At 43.4% G+C, this 15,675-nt stretch overlaps 1 protein-coding gene across 8 annotated transcripts in view; it reads right to left on the reverse strand.

Moving 5' to 3' along the window:
- Positions 1-15,162, reverse strand: part of NEO1 (neogenin 1) — a 209,984-nt gene extending 194,822 nt beyond the window's left edge. For all 8 annotated transcript variants that reach the window (XM_074917699.1, XM_074917702.1, XM_074917697.1 and 5 more), the window contains exon 1: positions 14,749-15,162. In XM_074917699.1, the coding sequence (XP_074773800.1) occupies positions 14,749-14,863 (115 nt within the window). In that variant the 5' untranslated portion in view covers positions 14,864-15,162. The remainder of the gene's footprint in view (positions 1-14,748) is intronic.
- Positions 15,163-15,675: the final 513 nt, after the last annotated feature.

Raw genomic sequence — 15,675 nt, forward strand, 5'->3', positions numbered from 1 at the left:
TTGAAAAGCTAATTGCTGACAGCTAGAAAAGAGTGTAAAAGCTACCCTTCCCAACTCTGGGCTGGGGGAAAGTATTCTCCCCCTCCCCACCCCAATTCTCAAGAGCCCCATTCACCTCATAGCTCTGCTGAGCAGCTTCAACATCCTTACAGAGCCTCATGGCTTTGTAGCAAGTCACAAAGTAAATACAACCATCTCCCTACAAAACCAAATTATATTTCTGCAACTTTATCAGGTGAGATTCTACTTCTACAGAGTATGTAGGTGTTTATGCATTACATTAGCATTAAAGATACATAAATTTCACATTTTTAAAAATGTAGATAACTACCTCAGTCTGAAAATCCAGTGAAGGTGTAAGGAACTTGTGTAAAAACATATTACTCACCCATGTAAAATCCAAAACTCAGAATGACATGCTACTCACTCCCACTCCAAGGTGGATTTACACAGAAAAGATGAAGACACTAAAAGATCTGTCAAACTCTTTTACTACCATCATGTGACAGACTAGTGCTGTTGCCGAATGTGATCGGTTTGTGATAGTGGAGGAGGCAGCCACAGCGGTGGCCACTGTGAGAAGCTTCTCGAAGCTCCTCCAGCTCCAGGTCAAACCTGCCTCTGGCCCAGGCCGAGCCAATTAGTGATTGTGGCCGTGCCTCTATGATGAAGTATTTAAGAAGGAGAACCTGGGAGGGGGAGATGGAGTTGTGAGGGAGACACACCTCTGCAAAAGGTTAGCAGAAGAAAGGGGTGGGGGCGTGCCAGAGCAGAGACCCCCCTGCAGCCCGTCGGGAGAGGGCCGGCTGTGCCCCATGCCCATGGGGGTCACCGGGGGAGCAGATGCCCTCCTGCAGCCCGGGGAGGACCCCGTGCCAGAGCAGGGGGCCGAGCCCAAAGCAGGCCAGGACTCTGAGGGAAGAAGCCGTTGTAGTTTGGTGCTGGGCGGGCTGCAACTCATGGCAGTGACCTGCACCAGAGGCATCTCAGGAAGGGGTGCAGGCAGGACTCACACTAGAGAACGTTCAGGGAGGACTAACTGCCTCCTGTGAGAAGGGAACCATACAGAGCAGGGGAAGAATGCAAGGAGTCCTCCACCAAGGAGGAAGGAGAAGTAGACTGACTGCAACTCCCATTCCCTGCCCCCTGTGCCGCTGGAGGGGAAGAGGTAGAGAAATCACGAGCAAAGCTGAGCCCCAGAAGAAAGGAAGGGTTGGGTGGACGCATTTTGAAGATGTGATAATACTTCTCACTGTCCTACTCTTAAGTGTTGCTGTTATCAGTGTTTGAATTAAATTCATGTTCTTCTCCTCTCCCTAACAAGCTTGTGTTTTGCCCTGACCATGACAGGTGACTCATCCCTCCCTGTCCCTGTCTTGATTCCTGAGCATTTTGCTTCATCTTCTTCCTATTCCTGAGTGGAAAGGGATGAGCGAGCAGCTGCATGGTGCTAAACTGCCACGTGGACTCAAACCAAGACACCTAACAAGCACCTGTGGCACTTTATAGCTCAGCTCACCACCTCCCTGCTTCCCTTATACATCCAGATTGCATCTAAATCTGTCCTTTTTTCTTGTATTGTGTGTTTCTCCCTTATCTATATTTGTGTACACATTATCCATCTTACACAACTTCCCACAGACACTGGGCGGGGGGGGATGCAAAAGGAAGCCTAGGGTTTTCTCAGGGTTGAAAAATTCATCAGCAGATTCATACGTAGAGTTTCCTAATTGTTTTTTAAGTTTAGCCTTGTGAACGACACAAACCAGGTTATGCCCACATTCTAGAAGTACAGTCTAAAAATCCATACTTTTGTACACCAAAAATCATGAAGCAACTTCAGAACGATCTTGCATGATATTACAGATGTGCTGAAAAATATCTCCAAGCTATCAGGACAGTTTCTCAAAAATTTACAAGCTTAATTTAAAATTATTGTCCTAAAGACCAGAGCAGTTTAGATTCTCTCTGATAGTTCTGATCACCAGATTTCTTTTTTGGTCAAGTATAGTAAGATAAAGAATTATGCCAGATGTCACAAACAGTTTTAAACAGACTTCTATGATAAACATTTTTTATTGATCGTTTTCTGTAAAGCAAAGTTTGAAAGTGCAAAAACTTATGTAGAGAAATTAGATCAGGTACAGTTCTATCTTTACAGAGACAAAAAAGCTAAACATAGGGATGACAAAGCCAGAGCAATTGAACACTTATCACAAATGTGTTTCTAATTTTATCAAAAAGTTGTGAAATCCAGCTTAGTAATAGCTTCAGAGGCAAATACTGAGAAAATGCACCACAGTTTACACAAAGGGGAGGGGTGGGAGGAGCTAACCTAAAAGAAACAGCAACCAACTCCCCCAGAAGAGTTTAATAAAGCACTAAGTCCAGTATCAAACTGTACAATAAATAATTAACATGTAATGCCTTTGTGATAAGTTACTAAACTTAAGCTTTCTGGTAAGCTAAATGAGTTGTAAATGCGAAGTTGTCCAGTTGCTCTTTTCCTGCATCAAAAGCCTGACAAGGAAAGGAACACTCAGAGACTACTTTTATGAGCTATTTTTGCCAAAAATTTACACCATCTCAATTTGGTTTTGAGTCATGTATATACCCATTAGCATTCTAAAATGCAGGTCAGTTACAATTACAAAAATTAGAGAGTTTGTGGGTTTTTTTTAAAGTTGATTTTTGTCCAACTCATTTATTCAAGCTTATGCTTTCATTTTCACCTCGTTTACAGTGAGCAGTAAGGCATATGCAGAGTACATTAGAGCATCAGAAGACTTGCAAACAAGTATTATATTTTTTTTGTTCTAAAAACATTTAGGAAATGGCACCTGAAAATGAAATTACTTCTACACAGACACCACTGAAGGCTGTGTTATAGCCTTGGAAGATTATATAAGCAATTACATAACAAGCATGGATGTTTCTGATTCTAACTGCTGTAAGAGACTGAATAAATGTAACAGTTATCCTAAAAGGTAGAAGAATGAATTAAAGGTGGATCTGCCTTTACAGTGATACCCAGATATCATTTGGTCAACATCTAAAGCCCTTCTATCAATCTCTTAGAAAACTGCCTGAAGAGAAATTTTCCAAATGATGAAGCAAAAGATGTTCTCATTTCTAGAATTCCAAAATGCTACCTAAAAATCTGTAACACCTTCCACAATTAAAAAAAACCTGCACTGCGCTAACAACAGAAATATTTCTGCTTATTTTCAGGGAATTCACCACCCACAGACCACCTTTAGAAGCCCTCAAAGATTAAGTCCTGTTTCTGAAGCCACTGATAAGAAAGTTATAGAACAAATCAACAATAATACCCATGACAATTGCCTGGCCACTGGGGACCGGATTATTACCCCATTCTACCACTACCCTCCAGATGTTTCAAGCAATGGCATGACCTTTAGCCTTCAGTCTTCCAAAGATCTGTGGTAGCAAGTAACACCAGACAATAACCACACAGCTACGACAAAGGAATTATGACACATGCATCAACCTCTCCCTAGCTGAAACCAAACTCTACCTTTTTTCTGACACTGCAGTACAAAGTTAAATCTTCCTGAACTCCTTGAGTGCACTTCGTATCTTGAAACCATTTCTTGATTTTGTTCTACGACGAGACACACATTTTCTAAAAATACATAAATTTTCAATCCTGCACTACTGATACAAACTATCAAGTCAACCACAATCCACTTTCCCTTCTTAATACAACTGACAATACAGCAAGCCTGCACAAGTTACAAGAACTCAGATGCTAGTGACATAGGTAGTTCACCAAATGTGTTGTGTTTTGAGGTTCAGTTTACCAATTCAATCCAGCTGCTTTGTATCCCAAGGGAATCACAGTCAAGACAGGCCAGTGAATCTAGCTTTGCATTTGGTAACAATTCAACAAGCCACTTGATTCCCCTAGTAGCTGTAAGACAGAATCTACAAAGGCAAATTATTATTTTTCCTTTTTTTTTTTTTTTTTAAATGACCACCATCATCCCTATCACACCCTCTCCTCCACTCAGTGCACTCACAATAACCAACAGCCCTTCAGCGTGCAAGTTAAGAACGATAAAGTTACATTACAGGAGCTAAACTAGATTTAAGCAATCAATATGCTCCATATATTGCTTCTGTTATGATTACAGACTCATCAGTTGTTAATCTTTCAGAGCCTTCCGCAGAAACAGGAGTGACACATGTATAGTCTAAACTTGGAAAAAATGTTTCTTTAAGATCACACAAGATAAAAATAAAGGCAAAAATCTATTTCTTGCAGGTCCTTTTAATTTTAATAAATAAGCAAAGGACATGCCTGAAAATGCCCTGCAAAAGTAATAAAGCCTGTGCATGATGAATGTGAATGCAAAGACGATGCAACTCCAAAGCGTAGGTTCAATCTCTGCTATGGAGTCATGACCAGCGGTGCCTCCACAATAAGTTCCAGAGAGAACAAAAAATAGGGCTGATTGAAATGCACACGTAGATCAGATCTAGTATAGACAGATACTTTCCGCTACCATGAATGCTGCCTTTTTTCCTTTAGATTGATTTCCTCAATAAAATGAAAAGCTAGCAACAACAGTAAATAAAGAAAACAACTGGAAAACACTACTTTAGAAAAATAACACTTCAGATTTTGGCTGATAGTGCTGTTACCATGAGCACAAGATATTCCACTTGAGATGAACCAGAAAAAGCCTTCAACTAGCACTACCCAGAAGTCAGAATGTACCAGATTCTGCTTTGGATGCATTTGATGCCTGAATTCTCCTCCTTGCACATTCAGAAACCAACTGTTTCCCTCTCCAAAAGCCTCAAATTTGAAATATTAAAACTTCTATTTACATGCTGTGAACATTGCAGATTCTGCCTCCTTGTTTTAGGCTAGACCTACAATATTTACATCAACTCTAAGGAATACTATTTGTCTGTACTCAAAGACAACAAATTGAAAGGTGAAGAATACCGATTTGTACTCAATAACACAACTGAGAAAACCTCAGTAGTTCCAATATGGCACTACATTTCCTGTAGCTATGTTTTGTGCATGTTTTCTTTCATCTGCATCTCAAAAAAGTTACATAAAACCACAACATAGAAATGGTTACCAAATCACTAAGCCGTTTCTGACCTCTCAGTATTCAGATATTTTTCAAAAACTACGTAACTTCAAATAAGGAGATCAGTACAAAGGGCTCATAGCAACAAAAGAAAAACTACAGAACCTAAAATTAAGGCTCCAAAGACCTGAACTAGGTATAAGCAAAAAACTACATGTGAAGATTAGGATAAATAAGCTATTTAACACTTCAAACAGAAGACAAGCCACGTCAGATTCTAGAAAAGGAAGCAACCTGGGAAAATCATGAAGGAGGGCTGTCACACCCAGAATTTGCAGTATACGCTCTAATAGCTCTTAATGCTACTAAAAATACTGTGTCTCATTAAAATGTATCTAAATTTGCCCTTGCAAATGAATAATAATATACTCCTGTAATTTCAGACGTAATCCCTGAGACTGTCGCTTTACCAGCACCTAAACAAGACGCATTGCACCGTTACACGGTTTGGTAGAGGCAGGTTATCAGCATAGTAACAACTTCTACCACTGTATTACTATTATCTCCTTAAGCAAAAAGGAGTAACTAAGTCATTTCAAAAAGCCCTCCCCTGAACTGCTTTGCAGAACCACCGAAAATATAATGAGGTAAGCCACAGTGCAGGAAGGGAGTAGTTTTCCATCCTGCTGCTCGCCCCCAGCTATACAGCCTGAGTACACCTCACCTTCACACCAGCCTCCAGGGTGGGCACATCCCTGGCACTTAATTTCAGCATTAACTTTTAAAAGCTGAGCAATGTCATCCTTAGGCATTAAATTGGCTGAAAAGTCTCCCCACACCAGCACTTGGTTTGGCTGCCAAGTTTGCTTCCCACACACCTTGACTGGCACACCGTTCCATAGGTGACATCTCCAAGCTTTTCTTACACTCCCAACCAGGTTTCAGTTCGGTGTTACCCTTACAGGTTTTCATTAGCGAGACAGGGACAATTTTGAAAGTCCCGGCCTCAAGCTACAAACACAACTGTTAGTACATGACAGATTCAAAGTAACACCTGAAATTATATGCTACTCAAGGTAATTATCGTTAAATGAAGTTTCCTCTGCACCTTAAGTAAGTGCCCGAGCATTCAAGGAATACCAGGTCACTATGCTGTTCTGAAAGCATAACCTATTTGGTAGTTTTACACTTCTTTTCCTGAAGGCTAAGTGTTTCAAGGTGAAACTTGTAGCTTTATTCCCACTTTGGAATCAAACGATATTTCAGTGAGGAGAGGAAAAAAATAACAAACGAAAACAGTAAAGCTAAATTGAAAATTCACTACCAATCTAAATATGAACTTTTATGAAACATTAGCAAATTCATTTAAAAACAATAATGCATCCTGACAAAATTTTAATCTATAGATCTGATATGCTATAATACATCATGACATTAAAGATTAATATGGTGACGTAAGACACATGATATGTTTTGTTCACAGTGCTTTTCATATTCAAATACTAAGCCAATCTTCACCCCTACCAGAAAAAGCAATCTCGCTTTCCCACGACACTGTTCCCATGTGCTCATGTCACCCTCTTGCTTCTGCTAATACAAGTATTCATGCAGGCACATGGCACAGCAGATCAAGGAACCGATCCAATCCTCTACATCCTCCACAAATGCTTGTGAAAGCAAATGGAAGGGCAGAGTACACAGGTCCTCCCCCTTTCAATGGCACTGCCAGCTTGAGCTGCTGAAACGAAACACATGAAAATAGGACGAACATTTGGCAATGACTGCGTATCTGCTATGTTTCATATCTGCCCAGACACATTTCTAATAAAAGATTCACAAGCTGATAGCAAAGTACCTGGATCTTCTGTAACATGAACACTGACTGACAGCCCAGCACCAAAACTGCCAGTTCCAGCTGCGCAGGAGTATACTACAAGTTGTTTAGGTTTCCTACCACATCAAAAAACATTCCTGGATGCAATTTTCATTTATTTCCAGTTCTCTTACACTTCCTTCCTTGCCTGTTTTCAAACAGGAACATTTGGCTTTATAAATTGCTTATGGAGATATTTCATCTGCTCATCAACATCCAGCTTTCCTCCCTGCTACATACAACTCTGCAACAGCCACTGGTTTCAAGCAATTAACTCATTTTTTAACCAATGTGACAGTAACACCTTAAAATTCAGAAAGCAAACTATACTCCACTTCTCAGTATACACTCAAGAGATCTTAAAAGTCATGACAGGTCTAATGACTTACAGGACTTTTGTCAGCCTGTTCTACTTTTAGAAAGAATATCCAAAACGCCTCTATTTGTGGATCCCTTTCTCACTACAGTTACATTATAAGGTTTCAATGCATGAACCACAGAGCAGTGTGAAGAGATGTACGGGTTCATTAGCTCCAGAGGAAAACTGAGAAAGATGAAGCTTATACAGAAGGACTTGACTCCACCTCCACCCCAGTAGAAGCAAGCTACCACACCCTTACACTGAAAATCACGAGCTAAAAAAAAGCTGGAAGTTGTCTCCAAGTGTATTACTGACATCACTAACAGACTAGAGCAAAGTGTTGTGTCTGCCAAAAGAAAGATAAAAAGAGAAATCAATGGGACCAAAACGATCAGAGATACAGTTTTTACTTCCAAGACAATGTAGTGGGAAGTGCTATGTTACAGACATAAACATATTATATGTATTCATAGATTCACATAAATATGATGACAAAGTTAGACTTCCCGTGGCTCAAAATACCATAGTAAAGAAAACACTAAATAAAGCAAAACTCTCACAGAAAAACACTCATTAATGCCCTGCTGTAAACTACATGCAGAACATTAAATAGATGGAAGCTGTAGAAAAGTCTCTTCAAAACTACATGAAGTCTAACCTAAATACTTTAATAGGCAAGAAACACCAGTTAAACCTATATTGGCACAAATCTCATACTACAGATTACCCTACACATACTAGCAGCACTGCACTGACCTCCAGGTCAACATCAACATTAGACACGTGTCAAAAAAACTAAAGCACATCAGACAAGATAAATTTATCGAAGTATAGTAATAACGGAAGACCCAGTGTCACAAAATGTGACAGCTTCAAGACACGTAAAAAAGACATCAAATAAAACCAAAGGCAAAATATTAAGAGCCCACAAATATGTAAGGGCAGAAAGCTAGAATCAAAACAACTCAAACACTGTCCATACTTCTAAGCGAAAGATAAAAAAACATAAATAGGTGGCAAAGTTCAACACAGCTATACCAATCAAGCAGAAATACAGCCCCACTGAAACCCACAAGGACATAAAGTACGTAGAAACGTAGGAGAGATGAAGTAAAATTCTAAGAAAGCAGGGGGGCAGAAGTACAAAGACACAGGAATCACTAATCATACTCAACAAGACAACACTAAACAACGCTCAGGCGTCCAGCAGCAGTCAAGCACATGCAAGGGATTTCTTGAGGATGTCTCTGCCACCATCACCAAGTAAAACACACTGCGTGATCTGAAGGGCCGAAACATCCGATGGACCTACAAGTAGTGGCACAGCTACTTCTACAAACTAAGCTTCTGTAGCAGATAAATGAAAAAAACAGCAAGTACACAGTTTGGGGGGTTTTAAGGCAACAGGAAAACACAAATCAACATGGTAAGATTCACTCCAGTATGGGTAACTTAGTTAAAATCTTACCTAACTTAGCTACAAAGAACAATAGTATATTCAAATTCTTTGAACAGATAAATGAAGTAGTGGGCAATTTAATCACAGAACAGTTTTTCCACTTTTAAGAGACCTCTGGACTAAGCTGTATGGTGAGAGGATAACAAAAATTATCAAACTGCTACACTTCGCTGAGACACAAACTAACCAATTTGTCAAAATTCATACTATCAAAAAAAAGTCATGCATTGAGCCAACACCTATCCAATGCACTAAGAAGATGAACAGATTAAAATTTACAAATGAAGAAATTTCACATAAGCAGACCATCTGAATTTCTTCAGTAGTAACCAGTACCAAGTCAGCTGCACAAACTACTTCACAGCAAAGAAAATTCACTGCTAATTTATGCAGAATGACGCATTTAAGGAAAAAAGCTCTAACGTGCAATTTACTGTTTCTAGACCAACTCACCAACTCAAGATGAGATTTCTTCCTGAATAACTATGAAAAGTAGAATGCAAGAGGTATAGGAAGAATAAAATATTGTCCCATCACAGATTGATGTACACTGCTCTCCTAAAAACACCACACTCAGTCCTGTTCGCATCCAAACAGCAAGCCAAAGGTGAACCAGGAAAAGTTCAGAGTGGCAATGAGAATCAGTGAATGCCATAAAAAAAAAACCAAAAACAACCAAACATACTTGGAGCCCTGTCAGTTCCCAAGTTGGACAGCCCCTTCTGGACAGCACCCTTAGAGATCTGCTTGTGATTTTTTCCCTACTAACATGTCCGACCACTTTCAAGTATTCTAGAACATCCAGAAGCAAGAAGTGAAGTGATACTGTTTAGTCACAGTGTAAAAAAAAAAAAAAAAGGGAGGGGATATTAAATAGTTTCCATTAAAATTAAATATTAAATCTCTTCACTTTCTACACAATGCAAACATCTCATGGTTGTTACATACTCCAGGGAATCACCCAAACTCCTGAGAAAGTTTAGCAGCAGAACATTGCCAACTCCTCTGCTCCCCTCGGTAAGGGCAGCTTCAATTAAAAAAAAAGCTGTTTAACTGATGCAAAAAAGCTTTATCATAATTGATACTCTGCTTGTTTTGTAAAATTAAAATACTCTCTTCAGCACAAATACTAAATGGTAAAAATAACCTTAAAATTAAAGCACCTAATAGGCCATATAAAGCTAGGGTTTCAGTTTTCCTAAAGAACTCTGCAACTACACACATACAGATTGTGCTTATCTATTTATATGGAATTAATCAGGATTACCACTTTCATCTTGGCAATTTAACTGGAGAATGAAATCAATAGAATCCAATCAGTAAAATATGACTGTTGTTTCCACAGTGCTGAGACATTTTCTCTATTAAGAACTGTTTTGTCTTTTTATAAGATCAATAGCCTCAGAGCATTATATTTAACTATTCAAGGAACGGAGACCTATTTCAGCATGATAATCTGAAGCAGCACCCCTCTGAATATCTGGGGCAGTATCTCTCCACCCAGAACCCAGGACACAGGCTAAGCAAACACAAGATCACTGCCTCAGCTGCCATTTCCACCGTACTAAGACTTTGGATTTTTTCAGGGGTTGAACACCCAGTTCTTAACATTCATAGGAAAGTAAATAAACCCATTCTGTAACCAGCGTTGAAGCTGAACGCATGAGAAGCTGCAAACTTGGCCCTGCAGCCACTGAAATCCCTACAAACTGGGAGGTGGAGCGAAGCCTCCCTTCCACTGACAGACATCTTGATACTAGGACAGGTTCCGTATGGGAAACAAGCATTAATTAGTTATTAGCAAAAATTGCATTGTCCATGAGGAGGTATAACTGAAAAGTGAAACTTTAAAAGCCCTGCACGTTTAGAAGAGTTAGCTACAAAAACACTGGCATACATTTTACACATGAAATTATTTCTGTGCCAAACTAGTGATTTGCCTTCAAACACTGTATCATACTCAGGCTGATGCTGCACAAGTTAAATGTTTTTATAGCTTGAAACCAAAGGTTAAGAAGCATATCGTATTGCTCTTTGTGTAGTTTTCTTAAACTCCCACTCCATTTCCATGCTCACTTCTTACCACCCTCCTCTTCTTGGCAACGCAGCAAGCTTGAGTTAGGTGCCTACACAGTTTTCAGATTTGTCTGAAAATCTATGGTTGAAGGTTAGTGTCTTGTAAGTCACAAAGACGTTTTCTCTTCGGGAATAACCAAATACTCTTACCTATATAAAGAAAAATCTACTATATGTAATTTCCTTGCTTAAATTGCACTGATAAGTTAGCAGGAGGTAACTAAGCCAAGTGATTTTTTTTTTTTTTAAATATGACAATTTTTGTTTGCTGCTTTTCAGTACGATAAATATTAGGCACAGGTGTGTACGCAAGTCTTGTAATTTTTAAATCGAAATGTTAGTTTATTAGGCTTGCTTCATAAGCAAGTCAAATCATTTTCTGAGATGACTAATAAAACAAATAAACACACGCTGCAAAAGCCATAGGCAGCTTGGGCACTTACAGCCAAGGACAAGTGACAGCACATCACCACAACCCCAGTGAGAGGTGTCTTGATCCACCGACTATTAGAACAACAGTTCACCCTCACAGGAAATGTGCTCTGGCACCAACACACCGTTCCACTGTTAGCTGTTTATACACGTGTGTAAGCAACGGCGCTGGTCTCCGCACATCACAGGAGCCATAAGCAATCACACTGCTTCTATCAGATTCTATGCAACACCAAGACTGCACGGGGCTGACACGTACCACATTTATATGAAACAGGAATATCAACTGGAGACCTGTGTGTAAGTGACTTGAGATGTAATTGAGACCTGAATATTTCTCCTCTATTTTTAACTTGTGATATTTTTAGAAATAATCAAGAAGTGCATACAAAACAGAAACGAATCATGACCTTATGTTTCTAAGGAACCCAGATGATCTATGCTCCCATCTTCTTTAGCTTTCAATACACAACTGTCACACCCTGGAAGGAGCATCCTATACAGCCGCACATACTGCACCAGCTATCTGTTATCAACACGTTGCTAAAACGACCTGTTCAGTTCTGGGAGTCCTGTGCAGCTTTCATGCCCACCAATTTCTAACTGCATTTGATTACAGACTGCCAGAACTGTCAGTTCGTCCTTTAACACCAACGTCCCTATTGATGCCAAGGACTTCGAGAATACCAGGGAGAGAGAGAACAAATTTCCTGCTTCTGAATAATCTAATTTGCAGTCTTAATGGTGTATATAGGTTATCACAGCTTTTCTATTAAAAATTAAAAAGTGACACCAACTTCAATTTTATTCTTAATAATGCAATCCTGTATAGATCAAAGTCTTTACGTTATTCTCAAGTCAGTTACAAGAGGCACGATTTAGCTTAATTTGATGCTCATTCCTCACTACTGATTTTTTTCAGTTTTATTTCCTTAGGTAAGTGCAATATTGTCCCAATTCTCAAAACTGTAGCTCATTTTGCCTTATTTGCAAAGCAAGCAAATAGACTAGGAAACACATTAATGCTTACCGATATGCAAATATATGAAGTTAGTGGAAGTTACAAATTTTTTTCCTAAAATAATTCAGCTACACTCTTTTCCTCTTCAGGAGCAAGGAGTGGCTATTTATAGATGGGATCAAATGTCACTCAAACATACATGGCTACACACAAAGTATACGGGCTTCCAAATGCACAAGTTCTGCTCATTCATGCCATCTTTATCAACACCAAAATGCCAGGATTTTGCTGATGGGTGATTGGGTTTGGATTTTTTTTTGCACTAAAAACCTTCTGCTTTGGACATAGCAAGCAGCATTTCCCTCTTGACAAGCAGAGCCACGAGTTTCACAGCTGAACCTCCACCTGGACCTAGAAACTAGGTGTCCCTCTGCCTCCCTGGCCCTTTACACCAACCTAACTCTTTCGAGCACGCTGAAGAGATCAAGCTTCACACAAAACATGGGACAGAAGACAGCACTATCACGTCACCCTTACATCTAAAACACAAAGGGGAGTGCTTTCATGCATGACGTGGAACGTCTGTACCACTCTCTCTCCTACAAGCGAACAGGAACTTGTATGTCCTTCTCCCACCTGCCAAATATGAAAGTATGTGGAACATCTTCTAGTTAAGAAAAAAATAGCACTAATCTGGTGGAAAACAGTGTGAATTAGGGTGAAGTTCATCCACTATGCACGAAGTAACTCATCTTCATTTGAGACAGAGAATCAAGAAAGCCTCTCCCTCCTCAGTTACCACCTCTAAATAAGGGGTACAAACACCCTCACGGTTAGGGAAAGCCCAGCTACCGGTCCTTACCGGGGATGAAAGGGGACAGTACCCATCGATATGGCATAAAAGCACTCTCCAGAAAAGAGGAGAGAGTAGAGGTTGACCAGAACTTCCAAGATTTCCACAACACTTCTGAATTCCCACTCCAGTGAACAGTCAGCTTCAAGGAAGGTTTTATTTTGCATGTTTCAGCCATCATTCCCCCTTCGCTGGCTTAATTCACGTATTTGGTTTCAATAGATAAAACTTCACCCATCAATTTGATTTTCTCAAACAATAAAGGATTTTTTTTTTTAAGTAGCAAAGAGCAACCAACACAACCATAACTACAGTGAGCTGTCAGTAGAGCAGTAAATACCAAAAAAGAATAGTCATGTGGTAAGATTTCTCACATCAAAAAAACTAACTTATCTATTACACATATTCTGAAGGTCTTTGAGACCACGTATATTTTTCAAAAGGAAAAGAATATCAGCTTCAGACCTGGGATCTGCAAAGCTTGTACCGTAGAAGAGAATAGATAAAAATATCCCCTGTCAACAGGAGTCAGCATACATCAGTAGTATCTAAGATGAGAACTACTACGGACGTTTCTGCCTAATGTGATTTGCAATAGGACAATTACACCACTTAATGCCAATTTAACCACTCTCACTTATTCAAGTTGCTAAAAACTACTCCTTTAATCAGCAGGCTTTTTCAAAATTCCACTTGCCCAGAGTTTTCTTTTAAAATATCAAGATTCCATCTACAGGGGAGTATTTTAGAAAAAATCCCAGCATTCAAGACCGTGTTTTCTCTCAAGCTCTCTACCAGTTCGTTGCCGACGAGGAGGAAAAAAGAAGTTACTTTTTAAAGCCAGTATTTTGCAAAACGAGCAGATTAACATTAGTGCAAAACTAGGGAGCCTTCTGCAGTGTTAACTGCAATTAAAGGCAAGGGCCTTTTTAGCAAGCCTTCTCGTTTGCACACCACGCTTCATCTGGATGAGATTACGTTTTTCGTAGCCTGTAAAGAAGCAGGATTCAATACCGGATCGTTAAAGGTAACAATGGTAAAAGGTGTGAGAACTACAGCGACTGAAATGCTGCCAGCTCGCTCATTTCTGAGCTACTGCGGCACAGTTTTCAGGCAAGTTCCCCTCTCTCCACAGGTTGTCTGTCATCTCCCCTCCGGTCAGCGTCCCTGCCGGTCCCAGCGAGGCTCGCCGGGTCTCCCAGCTCGGACAGAGCCCGTTCGCGCCCCTCCTCGTTCCACGGGCGCTCTCGCCCGCAGCCGGCGGGGAGCGCAGGGCACACAGGTGATCCGCTGAGGCGTTCCCGCTGCACAAGGGGATTCAGGTGCCTCTCGTTTGCCTCCCCGCGCCCGGCGCCGGCAGGGACGCCCGCCCGCTTCGGGAGGCGCGCAGTGGCCTCTGCTGGTGCGCGCACCGCCGCCCACACCGTCCCGCTCGCAGCAGCGGAGCGGAGCCCCCGGCGGCACCGGGAGCCCCAGCGCGGGCAGCCGCCGCCGCCGCTCGCCTCTCCCGGGCCGCCGGCCCCGCCGCGCCGAGGGCGCCCGCTGCCGCCCGCCCCGACGGCTCCCGCAGCCCCCGGGGGCCGCGCGCCCGCCCCGACCGCCGCCGCCCCCCCGCAGCCCCGGACCCGCCGCCGCTGTCAGGGTCTCGCCTGGGTCCCTACCTGCGAGGAGGCTCTGGGAGCCGCTCCGGGCGGCGGCGCCGGCCGGCTCCGGCTGCCCGAGGAGAAGGGCGATCCAGAGGGAGCCGAGGAGCCGCCGGGCTCTCCCCGCCGCCATCTCTCCGCTCCCCTCGCCCGGCAGCCGGGCACCCAGCGCCAGCCCCTCCCCCGGGGGGGCTCCTCCTGCCTGCCTGCCGGCCGGGGCGCGCTCCCCGCTCGTCCGCCGCCGGGCTGCGCCCCTGCGGCACCCCGAGGAGGCGGCCCTCAGCCGGGCGGCGGGGCTCAGGCAGCCGCCCCGGAGAGCGGCCAGCGAGGAGGGCGGGCGGGAGCGGCCGGGCTCACTCCATCGCGGGCCGGTCCCAGCGCCGGGCTCCGCCGCTCCCTCGCACGGAGCCAGAGGGGCGCTCGCCGCGCGCTCCTCCCCTCCTCACTCCCGCCCCCCCCTCCCCGCGCGCATGCGCACGCGCGCGCCCGCCCCCCCCCGCCGCCGACCCCCGCACCAGGTGTGCGCGCGCCCGCCCGCCCGCCACCGCGCGTGCGCGGCGCCCCCGCCCGCGGGGAAGGGCGGCACGAGCGGGGCGGGGCGCGGCGGCGGCCGCTCCCCTCAGCCCGCGGGCGCTCTGCCGAGCCCGCCGCCGGTCCCCCCACCCTCCCCGGGAGCCCGCCCTTTCGCCCTGTGGCAGCGGCGCGGCGCGCCCGACGCTCGGTGCCGCCGGTGCCGCGGGCGGCCGCAGCGAGAGCGGCGTAAGAAAGTTCCCGCCTTTCCGTGAAACCGACTTTTTTTTTTTTTTCTGATCCCCGCTCTCGGCCCGTGCCCAGCGCGGCTGCACAGTCTGCGGGTGTCGCCGCGCTCGAAGGCGGGCAACCCCCACTCCGGTTACCCGTGGCCATGGGGCGAGCCGGGCGAGTAGCCGCGGGGCGAAGAGTCCT

This window comes from Athene noctua, chromosome 13 (genome assembly GCF_965140245.1).
Source record: "Athene noctua chromosome 13, bAthNoc1.hap1.1, whole genome shotgun sequence".
In the NCBI taxonomy this organism is placed as follows: domain Eukaryota; kingdom Metazoa; phylum Chordata; class Aves; order Strigiformes; family Strigidae; genus Athene; species Athene noctua.